This window comes from Pleurodeles waltl, chromosome 10 (assembly GCF_031143425.1).
Source record: "Pleurodeles waltl isolate 20211129_DDA chromosome 10, aPleWal1.hap1.20221129, whole genome shotgun sequence".
Taxonomy (NCBI): domain Eukaryota; kingdom Metazoa; phylum Chordata; class Amphibia; order Caudata; family Salamandridae; genus Pleurodeles; species Pleurodeles waltl.
This window is the reverse complement of record NC_090449.1, coordinates 858,128,559-858,143,649: the sequence shown is the minus strand read 5'-3', so window position 1 is coordinate 858,143,649 and position 15,091 is coordinate 858,128,559. Positions and strand designations below refer to the sequence as shown.

Below are 15,091 nucleotides of genomic sequence, written 5' to 3'. Positions count from 1 at the left end.
AAAAAGAAGTTAAGTAGAGACAGAGGTGAGGTGGAGAAAAAGAGTGAAATTTGAGACAGATAAAGAGTGAAAGAAGAGCCAGGGAGGTGAAGTAGTTGGATATAAAAAGAAAGAGCCAAAGATGTGAAGCACAGAAGTTGTGTTTAAAGGTGGAGCAGAGAGAAAGAGCTGGAAGACAGGGAGAAAAACAATGATAGTTTAAAAAGATGGCTAGAGATAGTGAAAGATTTAGTGATAACAGTACGGTTGTGAGAGAAGCAACACAATGGGATTAGAGCTAGAAAGAAGTGGAGAGGTGAGGTGAGGGAGTGTTCAAATGATAAGAGAAATTGAGAGGTTGGGAAGCGTGAGAGAGGGAGAAATGTGACGTGAAAAAGATGAAGTAGGGTATGAAATGTGAAGTAGAGAGAGAAATGAGGAAGAGAGATAGGTGAGAAAGGTAGAGAGAGCTGAGACATACAGATAGAGTGGTGAGGTAAAGAAATAGATTAAACAGAAGAGGCGGAGAGAGTGAGAGAGGCAAAACAGGTGGAGGAGAAAGACAGTGCAGTAATATGAAAAGGACTGCCAGGTGCTGAGAAAGGGTGAGGTAGTGTCAAGGTAAGGGAGGTGTGGAGTTAGACACAGAGTAGGGGACAGAGAGGTAGAGACAGTTGGTATTCAGTGAGGTGTATTTGGAAGAAAGAGGCGTGGTGGACAGAAATGTGGTAGAAAGGGCTGAAATAGAGATTAGAGGTAGGCACATACATTCTAGATATCAGTGAAGAGAGAGAGAAAGTAAAGGTTTTAGGTAGAAGAGTTAGGTAAGAGATATGAAACAGAATGATATGTGAGGCAGAGAAAGCGGCGGTCATAAAAAGGTGATTGGGTAGGCAGAGAGACTGGGTGATTTTTAGCAGGGTTTTGGTGACCGGTGAGGTAGAAAGAAATGAGGCGCAAAGAGATACGTAGATAGAGATGAAGCTGCAAAGGTGTAGTACAATGAGAAGGGAGCGGTAGAGAGGTGAGGTAAATAGAGGGAGGTGAGGTTAAGCATGAGAAGGAAGTAGACAAAAAAGAAGAGAACTCAGTAAAGAAGGATGGTGTCAGATAGTGAGAGATGCTAGAACAGCTGATGGGTGAGAGGAGAAAGAGAGGCAGAGAGAAAGGTAGTAAGTGGTGAGACATAGAAAGTAAGAGAGACACAGCTACAGACTGACATAGGGAGTGAAAGGTGTGAGAAAAGAGAGCAAGAGTTCATTTTATTAGGAGGACTTTGGAAGGTTTGGGCCTTTGCAATTGTCCCCAATGAAGATGCAATGCATTGTTGAAGGTGCCCTGTAGTGCTTAATTTGTGCTTGTTGTTTCCAGTGTGGAGCACCAGCACTTACTTTTGATGGCTGGCACTTATTTTTCTGCCTCAAGCATTTATTGCGAGCAAAAGACATATATGGGAAAGAAGGAGGAAGAGAAAAACGAAAAAGCTTCACAATGGGAGAAAGCAGAAGGCTTCAAGAGTGAGCTGAAGGGGTAGGGAGTGGCTTTGAATGGATTGAAGAGGCCCAAGATGGCTTCAGGATTACGATGCCTCAGCATTCCCTGTTCACACATTTAATTGCAGCAGCCATGTATTTAAGAGGAGGGCTTTGGACATAGGCACATTTTTATTTACAAATTAAGCAATGGTGCCCAGTCATAGGGAGGGGAGCGCAGAGGGTGTCCAGCTATGGGGAGGAGAGAGAGGAAGGTGCCCAGCCATAGGAAGGAGTGAGTGGAAGGTGCCCAGCTATAGCGAGGAGAGAGACTTAGGTGCCCAGCTATAGTGAGGAAAGAGAGGAAGGTGCCCAGCTATAGGGAGGAGAGTGCAGAGGGTGCCCAGCTATAGGGAGGAGAGAGAGGTAGGTGCCCAGCTATAGGGAGGAGAGTGCGGAGGGTGCCCAGCTGTAGGGAGGAGAGAGAGAGAGGAAGGTGCCCAGCCATAGGGAAGAGTGAGTGGAAGGTGCCCAGCTATAGCGAGGAGAGAGAGGTAGGTGCCCAGCTATAGGAAGGAAAGAGAGGAAGGTGCCCGGCTATAGGGAGGAGAGTGCAGAGGGTGCCCAGCTATAGGGAGGAGAGAGAGGTAGGTGCTCAGCTATAGGGAGGAGAGTGCGGAGGGTGCCCAGCCATCGGTAGGTGTGGTGGGAAGCTTAAATGTCCTTTACTGTGGGAGAGGAGAAGAACATCACCCAACATTTTTAAGAACCTTATTAGAAATCCAGGTATCGCCCCACTGAAGTATTACCAATGTGTTTAGAAGTGCTATTGCTGCCCTGTTACAAACCTCTTTGAAGTGGCAGCCAGTGGTACCTGCTTAAATGTGGCAGTACTCACTCAATGTACTGAGCCTATTATGAATGCTCTCGCGCACCCTTATAGATGGGGATTGAGTATATTTAACTTGCTTCACTGCTGAGCTATAGGACATAAGCAGCAGTTTGTGTAGAGGCCTGGTGAACTGCCCCACAAATGCACCAAGGGTATGGAGGCTGCTGTTAATAGTAATGTACTCAAGAGGGCTCAAGGAGTTGTGACTGTTGCTGACATCTGCTGCGATGGGCAGGTCAAGTGTCCTAATAAAGGATAAACAAACTTGATCCTAGGAATATTGAGTACTTATAAATGGGGTAAAAGTAACACTTGAGCAGATAGTGCTTAGCAAAATGCAAAGTGAAGCGCTGTATGAAAGCACTCGGCCATCCTCTACAAACACACTACAGATAAACAGGTAGTCATATCATGTCTAGACATGCAGCTGTAGCTCTTGAATGACTGCACAACAATTGTATACCCCAATGAGCGACACCAGTGAGGCATATGGCCTGCTTCATTTTTGTCTGATCTTTCACTCTCCTTTTTATGCGTACAGAATTATCTACCTCTCACTCACTTTATCTTTATAACTCCCATTCTTCTCTTTCACTGTCTCTAATCTTACGATCTCTCTTACACTCAGTTCTGTTTCTCTTTCTTCTGTAACTTTCTTTACCCCTTCTGCAGCACAGCTGTACTATCTCCCCACACAGCACTTTATTTTTCTCATCTTCGATCTTCCTGTCTTTCTTTGCCTCTCTTACTCTTTCCATTTCTCTCTCTTTCTCATCGATTCAATAGCTTACCCCCTCTGCCTGTCTATCTCTCCCCCTCAGCTTGTCCTCTACCCTTTCTTCGCCCCCTCACTCGTAAACGTCTCCCTCCAGGAAGTCCCAATGTGCACGGCTTTACAGGGACAAACAACGCTGCCTGCCATCCCCCCTCCCTCCCTCTGTGGTGCAAGTGTACAGAGCCTGGCAGGGCAGGGGTCAGGGCAGTACAAAGCCAGTCTCCTAAGGGAAGGTGGGGGTGCGAAATGGCCCACCTCACTGGGGCTCCAGGGAGGCTGCTCAGGACCGCCTGCCCCTCCACCACAATGCCCTTCATGTGGAGCAAGGCAGGGGAGAGGTCAGATGTAGGAAACTGTCGGCCTCCTACAGAGAGGTGAGGGGTGATAATAGCTCTTCACACCTCTGCTCCAGTGAGAGGGCTCGTTCTCTCTGCTCTTCTGTCACAGGACTCGATCTGCATTCTTCAAGTGTGGCCGTAGTCGGACCAAACCAGCCCACACACTAACTGACAGACCCAGCAAGGGACGGGTAGGGACAATGGCGCAGGGGATGGGGAGGAAACCGCCTGTCCCTGCTGGAGGCTTTCAGAGAGGGTGCATAGCCCCGCTAGAGTCAAAGCCTCGTCAATGCCAGACAACATAGCTGATCCCCAAGCCCTTTAAAATGGGCATCATTGCACCAAACAAATCGGCCCAAAAAGTAAGGCCTCAGGCAATGGCCCACCGGCCGATGCCCGAATGGCCGCGTTACCAATCCGACCCTGGCTTTAGCTATCAAAGACTTGCCAACTAAATAAAATAAAAATCACACCTTGTAAGAAGGGGGTGGGGCGTTGAGGGAGCGGGGCCTGGTGCTGGGAAGCAGCTAAGAGGTACTTGTCCCTAGACCCTCTCCAAAAAATAAAAAAACATAAGCTTGCTGACGCTATTGCTGATTTCCGGGAGTGTTTTCACATACGTTAATGGATAGTTCAAAGCCTCCGAGAGGTTTTCAGCTCCTTTTCCCTTCCACCGTGTGATATCGCCTCCTCACGAGGTGACCGTGTGAAGGGAGTCGATATCGTGTGTCGCACGGTGGTATCGTGACAGTTAGGTGGTCTGCTGTCTGCCAGGGTGACATACTGACATTTCGCGGGGGGAAATATTGTCTCAGTCGTTTTCCCTGTAGTGATTTCCTCTTTTTTTTTTTAAGAGGGTTCCCCCGAACCACATGATCCACAGGCATTTCGTCACCGACAGACGTAGCGCTGTTTAATTACGTGCTGCAGTGCAGGCGGTAAAAATGTCCATCGGAAAGTGAGAAGGGGCATAAAGTCAGAATTTACCCTGCCAGGCTCTTTTAACCAAAGAAGTTCATAAATATTATACATACATAAATACATAATGCACACATAAATGGACGATCTTTGGGTGAAAAGAGGTGGGCAAGCAAGATAATTCATGTGAAGAGCCGGGCTAGAGCCGAGCCAGGGGTTTAGCTCGGCTCTAAGACGCCAAATACGAGCTGAGCCCACAAAAAAAGAATCAGCATGGGAACCATGAAAATATGTTTTTTGTAATTCACATTACGTGGTGCTGAAAACACCGTTTCTTCTACCTCTTGCCATCGCCCTCTCACACCCTCTCACCTCTAATGTATCGGTATCCCCCCCTCCCCAGTGTAGCGGTTTTAGCAAAGGCTGCATCCATACCTGCCTCTCTTCACCCATGTACTCTCCCCCTAGGGGAGGGGCCTTTGGAGTTTGTTTTGATGTGTTTTAGAGTTTTAACACAATGCTGACTTTCACAGCCTGTATAAGCCAACACTGTGTTAAACATTTATGGAACAACAGCACGGACACATAGGCTATTGGTCAAACTTGCCAAAAGACAGCGTGTCCGTTTCAAAGAATGTTGGCTTTCACAGGCTCTGACAGCTAACCTTGTCTAAGAAAGAGTGGTTGGGCTCGGCTCTTGTTGGGCTCGAGGGTTCAAGCGAACCCCACGCTGAGCTTGCCGGTCATCTGACCCCAGCCAGACTCAAGCTTTCAAGGCTCGCCCACCTCTGTGGATGAGCCTTTACAGCCATTTGACTGTTCTAGAGTCATTCGCATTTTGCTTCCATCCACAACAGCTTACAGCCGGTGGCAATGGGTCAGCCGACTATAACCATCGTCTCTTACTATGCATGTGATGGCATTTTTCCTGAACACATGCACATCCTCCTAAAAATGAGCATGTTATAAAGCTAGGACTAGAGATGCACTTTTTCAGTTTTCCCTTTACTGCTATTATAGCTCCCCTTTGTTTCTTTTTTGTCTTTATTTCTTTACACGTTTTTACTGGGCCATTTGCTTAGTTTTCAGATTGCACTGGTAGCTCCTAGTGCTGTAGGGCCACTTATTACCTATGGAGTGCACACCATTTTGGGAGGCCACAGTGCAAATTTTAATTATTAACTTTTTTATTGCGAGCAAATTGTCTGCCACATTTAGGCTACATCATTTCTTTTTTTTACTTTATGCCGTATTTATTTTGCATATAATTGTAAGCAAATCTAAATAAAAACACTAGAAATATCATAGTCATCAAGTCGGGCATATTGGCTTTGCCAATACTTGTGTTATTGGTACTCCAAATGGCATAACACTACGTTTAGTCGATTTTTTTGGGCATGTGTTGCCTTGCTGTCAACAAGCATAATTCGAGCCTTACATATAGAGATATGTTTATTTGACACTCAGAGCTTTATGTGGAGAAGGGCAGTTACAGGAGTTTAGCCAGAAATCTTCAAAAGTCCAGTCCACCCTGCTCTGCATTCCCCCACCTCATTTAAGAGCGGGGAAGGCTGGTGGACGAATTGTAGAGCCTGAGTTGACTCCAAAATCAGGTCTGCCATCAGGCACTAATGAAACTATTGACTGAGGAAAGACTGGCTAATTAGGGTGACATGTCCTGTCCACCTCCCTTTCTTGCGCTATCACTTTAATGCAAGACTGTCATATAAGCAATAGCGACCTTGCACATTAAAATCCCAGTACATCAGAGGCATTTTAAAAGAGGATCTAGAAAATGTGTCCCAAATGTGTCAGTACATTTCTAGAACCCATGTAGACATATTAACGACAAAAGAATTACATGGAGTCATAGAGAGAAGGCTTAGGGTACAGAGGCAGCCGAAAAGAGAGACATCTCTCCCCTTGAGGCCACTGTCAGAGGGGGGTTTATTAGGAAGGAGGTGCAGAAATGGGGCTAGAGTGGAAAGGGAGGACAAAGACATTGAAACTGGAGTCAAGAGAGCGAGAGGTCCAGGGTGGACTCTGGATACCCACCATAACTGTCTGATTCCTGATGTGGCTTGTAGTGTAGTTGTATGGCTATCGCAGACTGCACATGGCAGAAGAGGCAGCACAGCAGTCTAAGAAGATGCTAGACAGAATAAATAGAGATATCAGCAATGCTTCAACATGGTAGACATATTTATTCTACCTAAATAGGTGCAAATCCAGATTTAACTCTTGGACTAGCCTTTCACTAGTCTGGAAAGCCATGAAAGCACCTGCAGAATAATTCTTTTGGAGCCATATGTTATTTACTCTGTGTTGATGCACATGTCAACAGGACAATGCAACAGCAAAAAGCAAACATCTTGATATTTTATTTTCCATTGAAAAGAGACTGATTTGTAAAAAGAGCATGGGCAGCAGATTAATGCAGCACTGCAGGGCTCAAGCTAGATTACAAAAGGAGAAGACATTGTGTTGGGATAAGTGTACAAAATAAATAGTGGCATAGACGACCAAGTGAGTATGATGCCAGTGAGTACCATGCTTGCATGAGCTTTTCACCAAGTGGAAGAGGAAGGATGAGAAATTCACTGGTGCCATCCCTGATACCTTTTTCTCTCGCTGTCTCTCTCTTTCCCTCTTTAAAACACCCACAGACGCACACACACACACCACACACACACGCACAACAGCTACCAATGTGAAACTGGAAGGTAGATGGTGATTAGCAAGCATGAGGGGACATGCATGAACATCTTTGGCACAAATGTTTCTTGGTGAATGGGGCATATGTGGTACATGCCAGTTCATCTTAGTTGTAGGGAATGAGACTGATGCACAGTCAGGTAAATTGTATCATCTTGTAATGAATGGATGACTCTTCATACTTCCACTTATTAGCCTGAAGCCCAAATAATATAAGTTCTCATACAGTCACTTGTTACATATTCATGCTGGATATATGCAACATCATTGCAGTTCTATTTAGTTTGTTACTCACCCTGCACAGGTACTCCCATAACAATCATCGTTACAATAATGTCACACGTCCAGTAAGCAAGAATATAACATATGCTCCCATATAAATCTGCAGTATTACAACAGACTGCTGTCACAAATAGATTGTCAGTTGTACCTGCCGCCTGAGTCACAGACTCTTTCCAATTTCCATTGTTTATTCCTCTGCGTAACAATGATACCCCAAAGCAGCAACTCCACCACACTGCCATTTAAGAACAACAACCATGCCATTTGAGTTAGCTCAAATGTTTTAAATGTTCAAATTTGTTATGTGATTTTTCTAGATCCTGGGAAGAAAGTGGTTACTGATTCAGCAAGTGTTAGTGTAAAATTCAAGTTTGCAGGAATAAGAACAGCTTCTGTTGAAAATGACCTGCAACTCTTCGGGGTAGGAAGATGTCCTAAATGGTTCCAGAAGCAGAGTGTCCAGCCTTGGCTAATGGTATACTGCAATGCAACCTCCTTATTCCTCTCAGACTACAATTAAAAATATATAGTCTTACATTGGAATAACTTAGGTTTGCTAAGGACAAAGCAAGTTCACCACATCCAAAGACCTGGGTTGTCTCCTACAAGTCTTGTAAAGCAGAGTTTTGAAAAGCAGATGTATTCAGTTTGGTTGCACTCAGCTGGCCTCAAGTTAGCATGACACTGTGAGTACCCAAGAACAACTCATAGAGATAAATCGTCAGGAAGATAGTTCGATCGTTGATTACTGGATCTTTTATACTTTTATTACTTTTATACTTGCCTATTATTAAATTTGCACTCTCTTTGGCATACCCTGTGTTAATTGTGATTTGGAAAGATTATTTTCTTGTTTAAAAGACTTTCATTTGACATGCTCCGCTTTTTCCTATAAAAGATTAATATCTGAGCGGGTGTTGCCTTCAAGGGATTGCCTTGCATGTTTTTGTTCAATGTTGAAGATTGAATTCTCCACAGGTTCATCCTTTAAGACACTTTTTTAAGTGAGGTTTATGCTTTGTTCCAATTTTTATTTTTCTGGAACACATCTTCTCAAATGATGTACTCTGTGAGATTATTCCCTCTGAAGATGGTACTCACTGGCATCATACCTTTCTTGGTCCTCTTTGCCACTATTCTTTATTTTATACACATGGTAAGCCTATTTAAACACATGTGCAGTATGACAATGGAAAATCGAACAACAATGCTTAGTCACATGTCATTATCATATAAAGTTTCAGCAAAATATTGATATGTATACAAGCTGCCAAAATACGGTTGACATTGAATACTAAATAGTTTTGCTCCTTGTAATGTATTTGCTTTCTGTCTAGAATTTTGGCAACTGAATGACACTTCAACACAAATACTTTTTAAATCAAGACATAAAAGGAAAAAAAGGCAGGTAAGTCATAGTTTGCAATTTACTAAACTAATATGCTTCTCATTTACAGTGATGGCTGTTAATAATATATGGCGTGGTTGAAATAGAATATGTGCAGTGTGTGTATATATTTAGCGGTTTGGCAGCCCTATGTACCCCCACACTGCTTTTTTGAATACCAAATACTCATGATGTTTAAGATCATATTTTAGGGTGTTATTTGGTGATGGTTTTTTAACTGAAGTGTGGGCAAACTAATATGAAAGTAAGCTGTGTAGCACCAATACTTTTACTGGGGAGCATAGAAAATTAAATAACACAAAATGCAGTCACTGAGTAAAGTTTATTTGAACACATTCACAACATTTATTTGCTTTCCCTAAAGCAACTACGCACACTAAAATGTCATCTGTGAGTAGAGATGCCACATCCTGTACCACAGAATCAGGACTGAGGACAGTTAAAGCTGCAGATGAAACTATTAAGGGTAGATGCTCTTGGTTGTGCGGAAGGTAGGGTGACCATTAGGAAGGTAGCTAAAATTTGCAATGTCAAACTTTGTGGTATCCTTACAACTTCCAACTCATTTTTCATGAGCAGTTCTCTAAGTAAGTGGTGTAAATAATGTGAAAATGGGTGTGAAAAACACAAAATACCCCGATTTCAATAAGGATGGAAGAAAAAAAATTGCCTAACATTAAAGAACATCTTCCAGCAGGAGAAATATAAAAAGTAATATGTAAGTGTGCTATTTCATATTTGACACCACACTTTCTATCAAGGAGTGTTCAAATTGGAAAAAACACCCATAGTAGAAAGTGTATTTCCGCTTTCTGTTTAATGATTTCCAGTATAAATCATGGTTGTAAATCAGGTTTGTTTGAGAAACTGCCATGACATGATGTTTACAAATGGATGTATCTTTTGGGAAGGCCACTGATTATGGGGTTTCATACCACCTTAAGGGAGCTTCCTAGTTGTAACTTATTTGTTCCTTTTGAGACCACATCCATTGAGACCTTCTTTCCTTATTGAATTCCTTTTCAGGAGCCTCAGAGTTTCTGAACCTTTTCTCATGCTCATTTGTCACTGAGTCTCTAAGTATTGCATCTTGGAGTCATTTTATTTTCACTGTAAATTAGAGTGTCACATTTTTTTAAGAAGCCAGTTTAGCCACAGGCTACCTTCTAGTTATACCCTCTTCCTTCTGTGACCTGATTTCAAGCCTTCTTTTCCTCAGAAACCAATTCCAGGGCTTACTTTCAAACACCTGAGCTATTTGAGAACCTTCTGATATCAACAAGACCTGGAGGGACCATGTAAGATGAAGTATGGCATTGTGTAGGCCATAGAGAATCAGAGCATTAGGATCTTTGCCTCACTCCTTCCCTTAGGATAATGCAAGGCATACATAAATTGAAACTAAACGTGTCCAGAATTAAATCCCATGTTGGATTGACCTCTAATGATGCTCTAGTTCAGGGTTCTGCTTAATCGGTCCTGGAGAGCCGGGTCCATGCCAGGTTTTTAGCATATCCACATTTGGAAAAAGGTTGTTTCAGAAATCTACATTTTTCTAAATGTGGATATGCTAAAAATCTGGCATGGACCCGTCTCTCCAGGACCGACTTTGCAGAACCCTGCTCTAATTGATATTCCTTACCGCTAGGTTTGCCACCCTAACAACTATTGTTCCTTCCTCAGACAGTCTCTTTTTCAGCCTCAAAAAATTCAGTCACACTTGAGAGCCTTTGCAACATCTTCATTAGCTTCCCATAAAGCATGAGTTGCTTTCAAAACGCCCCCCACATCATGTACAAGCGTGCCAAATCCTTTCTACTTAAAACCCAAACTCTCCTTCTAAGAGGACACACTCCAGACTCATAGTTTCTCCATTCTTTTTAATTTTCAAGACAATAGAAATTGTATCTATGCTTTCCAGCTGTTATTCCAAGATTGCCTAGCACAAGAAAATCTACTCTTCTTCCAATGCGAGGTCAAAACTCACCTTTTCCTCCAGTCTTACACCCTCAATAAAGATCATCAATAAACCATCTCTTACAACCTACCAATGAAACAGTACTCTCTGTTGATTTCCAATCTTCTGTGCTTTGACACAGTTTCATATTGATAATTGTAGACTCTTTTGCTCCTCTTTGATTGTTTTGGTGCTTCTTTGTGGATCACTGCAGGCTACCATGAGTTAGAAACACTTGCAGACAAGGATGGCTTGTTCAACACCTTCAGATCCAATGGAAGGAACATTGCTGTAATGGGGACAACTCTTGAACCTGGGTGCGGGAGGATCTCTCTGGGAAGGAAACAACTGACTTGGAAGCCAGCAAAGCTCAAGAGGAGAATAAGTGCTACCCACTGACTGGCAACTTTATCTTTTGTGCCCCGTTTGGAACTTTCAATGAGAAACGACTGGCTAAGAAAGACACTCAATCACATATTAACACAGGTTTTAATCCTACATGCTGCCTAAGGGTGAAAGTTCCCCAAGGGGCCATCTGTCCTTTTGCACCCTTGGTACAATTGGCCTCCAAGAGGAGAAGTGCAAGGATTAAGTTCAGGAAGAATTGTATTTTTCACATGATGATGAGCTGCACTAAATGAGTTATGTTCAGAGGAAACCCTTTTGTGCCCTGTGAAAGCCCACCATACAATGAGTCTCCTTAGGAGCAGACATTGTGGCGATTAATAGACCATTTGGAAACAAAACACATTCCCAGTTCTTCCGAAGCAAGTTAACAGTATGGTAAATCTCTGTATCTTCACAATCAATGCCATGTCTGTCATTGCAAGAGGAAAAAGAAGATGGCCACGGCTTCACGAAGCAAGAAGTAGAAGTTTTTTTTTATCATTGCCACAATCTAACCAATCTAAGTTTTTAAATAAGAATTCAAAGCAGATTTTTTCTGTTATTCAGAAAGGTAAAAATAGCAGCCACTTTGACCATATAAAATATGTTGTACGCAAAATACGATGGGGATCTTTACAGCTACTAGATGATAATAAATTGTCATATGTTCAGTATCCCTAGCAGATACGAGGGAGAATGACATACATGATTGCAGGAATGTATGTTGAGGCCAAGAGCATTATGCACACACTTAGTACACTAACCTTCATTCCAAAGGGATGGACATTTCCACTTGTCCATCATCAAAATGATGACTTAGAGCAAGGCAACCTGGGCCATGAATATACCAGCAGCAGCCCGTCCTTAAGGATGGAGGGGAACGATCCACACCTTTTGGACATAAAGAGTGTCTGTCAGGCAGAGCAAGGGTCAGCCTGACAGACACTCTTTATTTTCAGGTCAGTCAGCCAGGAGCGAGACATGAGCTAAATGCACAGGCTGGCTCCTGGCTGCCAGAGCTGAACTTTGCTGGGCTGAGAATGTCACAGCTCCTGTGGACATGATCTCCTCAGCTTAACAAATGTCGTCGTGGCCCTCTCCCTCCTGACGAAGGGAGAGTGTCAGTGATAGCCCCATTCCTTGGTGTTTCAGGTTCAGGTTCCCAGGGCCGAGTGTCTATCACTGGTACCTCGCCTCAGAGTGGGTGGGGGTCAGCAGTTTCTCGGACCCAGTGCTTAATTTGTAAATAAAAACATTCAGGTGCCCAAAGCCCTCCTCTTAAACACGCAGCTGCTGCAATTAAATGTGCAAACACGGAATACTGAGGCAGCGTAATCCTGAAGCCATCTCGGGCCTCTTTAATCCATTTAAAGCCACTCCCTGCCCCATCAGCACACTCTTGCAGCTTTCTGCTTTTTCCCATTGTGACGCTTTTTCATTTTTCTCTTCCTCCGTCTTTCCCATATGTGTCTTTTGCTCACAGTAAAGTGCAGGGGCTCTGCACCGTCAACAACAATCACAAATTAAGCACTGCTCTGACCCCATCCTACTCTGTGATGAGGTAAGGACTGCTGCCGCCCCTCATTGGCTGACATCAAGTCAGCCAATGAGGTGAGGCAGCAGTCCCAATCCTCCTGGCACCACCGAGCCTTCTCTTTCTGTATGGTGCAACACGTACGTGTTGTTTTTCATTGACTGTTTGGTGCATGCATGCATATATGGTGCATTTGTGAGTGAGTGTTGTGAATGAGTGTGTGTGTGCATGTCTGGATATGAATACATGGGTGTGAGTGTGCATATGTGGGTGCGATTCCCCACTCTGGCCCCCCTCACATTTGTACTTAACGGCCGCCACTGGAATATACTGTAACTTCCTTGTTGAGAAGCATGCATCTATGCTTAATGTGGCTAAGGGATATATTTCAAAGAAGGTTGCCTCTATCTATGCCTTTTACTGCCAGATGATCCTGATTCTTACATAGCCTGATACCTTAGCTGGAGTTCTTGGACCCTTTATACTGTCTGCAAATCAGACATGCATCTAACATTTGCAAAAACTCCAGTTAACTGTAACTGTCTCAGACTCTAAATAGAGTAGGTGTTGCCTGCACTGGAAGTAGCCAGGGCCCTGAATGTCACCCTGCTTTACTTCCAGCAGAATCAATCACTGCAGTCTGATGAAGAACTCTGGCTGTCGTAGGTTTTGCCTTTTTTCATCGCAGCAACGTTCATGAATAAACATTGAAACATGCACCTGTTTGCCATTCGCTCAAAGATGAAATGACAACCAGGATGGCGCTAGAACACACCCTCTTTTGGGGGTGTTGCCTGGTAGGCCATGCAGCTTCACCCTCTCAACAGGATTAAATTCAGAACCTCAAACCTATGCATCTCTTATTGACTGGTGTCTAGTCACATCTTGTATGGGTGCAATATGTGTTTTATATTCCATTATACCATGTTTTATGTACACAGGACTGCTGCATTGCACTGTTCCACATGCACTCAAGCTGCTCAATTGTTTTACTTGGCAGGAACATTTCACCGCCATTGTCCACTTCGTTGGAGTGAAAGTATTACATTAAAGCTAATTGGACTAGGCAGACTAATCCATTCGTTCATATTGGGTGTGATTTGTTTCATGTTTAAGTACCAGAATACTGGGGACTGAATATTGTTCACAAAAGTACCACCCCACTGGACTTAATAATATAAAGTATACACCTAGTGGGACAATATATTTGCAAATGGCACTTAAGGCAAATTATTTGTCACACAACATGTTAGCAATGATATTCAGACATAAAACCATGTTCCCAATAGGGACATGGGCATAAGTTGATCTACTTTCTGTTTACCATAGCTTAAAACCAAAAATGCAGGGACCTGTGCTGGTAGAGGAAACATATTTTTGACGTGGATTTATATTGTCTGCCTTTCATAAGACCACACAAAACGTCACTGGCAGAGAAGTCCATATGAAAATACATGTTGTTTCAACCAAGCCAAATAATTCAGTTCTTGCCATCTACCTTTCAAATGAATGTGCCTTTAAAGGGGGAAGAAGGAGAGTCAAGTTCTGCATCTCTTAGGACAAATGCTGACACTGAATTTCTGGTCACCAATCCTCCATACGTTGTCTGCTGTGATTCTGGAAACCGTACAAGCATCAATAATGGTCAAAATGCAAGTTCTTTTTGTAGGTTCCAATTGTTGGTCACTGTCAACGATGCTCTCAACTTCACCAGTTCCTTGGCCAATGTTCAAGTAACCATTCCTGTTGATTTCTTGTTTACAGAAGCAGCAAAGCAACATTGTGGTTGAGCGGGATTTACAATGTTGCTTAAAAGATGTTGCTTAAATTCTCTTGCAGCTTCTCTTCTTAAAATTGAAAAACAACTCAATAACAGAAGGTGGCGAAAACATGGCTTTTAACTCCTCCTTGTTACCTTTTTTACTTAGTTGATATCTCTTTCAGTTTGGGGTTTCTAATGTGGAAAGTTTAGTGCCTCAAAAGTGATAACGCGTCCAGCCCTTATAAATTACCTGTACCTGGACACGTTGGAGGTCGGTGAATCTTTTAACCGAGTCGGGCTCTCCTCATCCTAAAATAGTCGAGTCACTCAGATCAATAATCAATAACTATTGCAATCGGTAATCAATACTCAATTAATAGAGCACTATAGCACATCAGAAATCAGTAACAGTTGGTATTTCGGCGCACCATGACCTTTCAGTCATGAATAACCACACCAGTTTATTAAAAGTTAGTGAATTTATTTCCCTATATTAACAAAGCTTACACGATATATATAAGTCTCAAAACCAAATGATATATGTATATGAACATTACTGGCTGTCCATAACGGTGGAAGAAACGCAATCTACGCAAAATCTGGATGATGATACACTCAGTTATCGCAATGCAAATCACTAATATGACTAACTGTATTTGACTAATTTCATAC

General features: G+C 43.0%; 1 protein-coding gene across 2 annotated transcripts in view; it reads left to right on the top strand.

Annotated features, from left to right (window-relative positions):
• Positions 1–15,091, top strand: part of ADAM22 (ADAM metallopeptidase domain 22) — a 1,118,190-nt gene that overhangs the window by 648,969 nt on the left and 454,130 nt on the right. For both annotated transcript variants that reach the window (XM_069211564.1, XM_069211563.1), the window contains exon 8: positions 8,709–8,779. In XM_069211564.1, the coding sequence (XP_069067665.1) occupies positions 8,709–8,779 (71 nt within the window). The remainder of the gene's footprint in view (positions 1–8,708; positions 8,780–15,091) is intronic.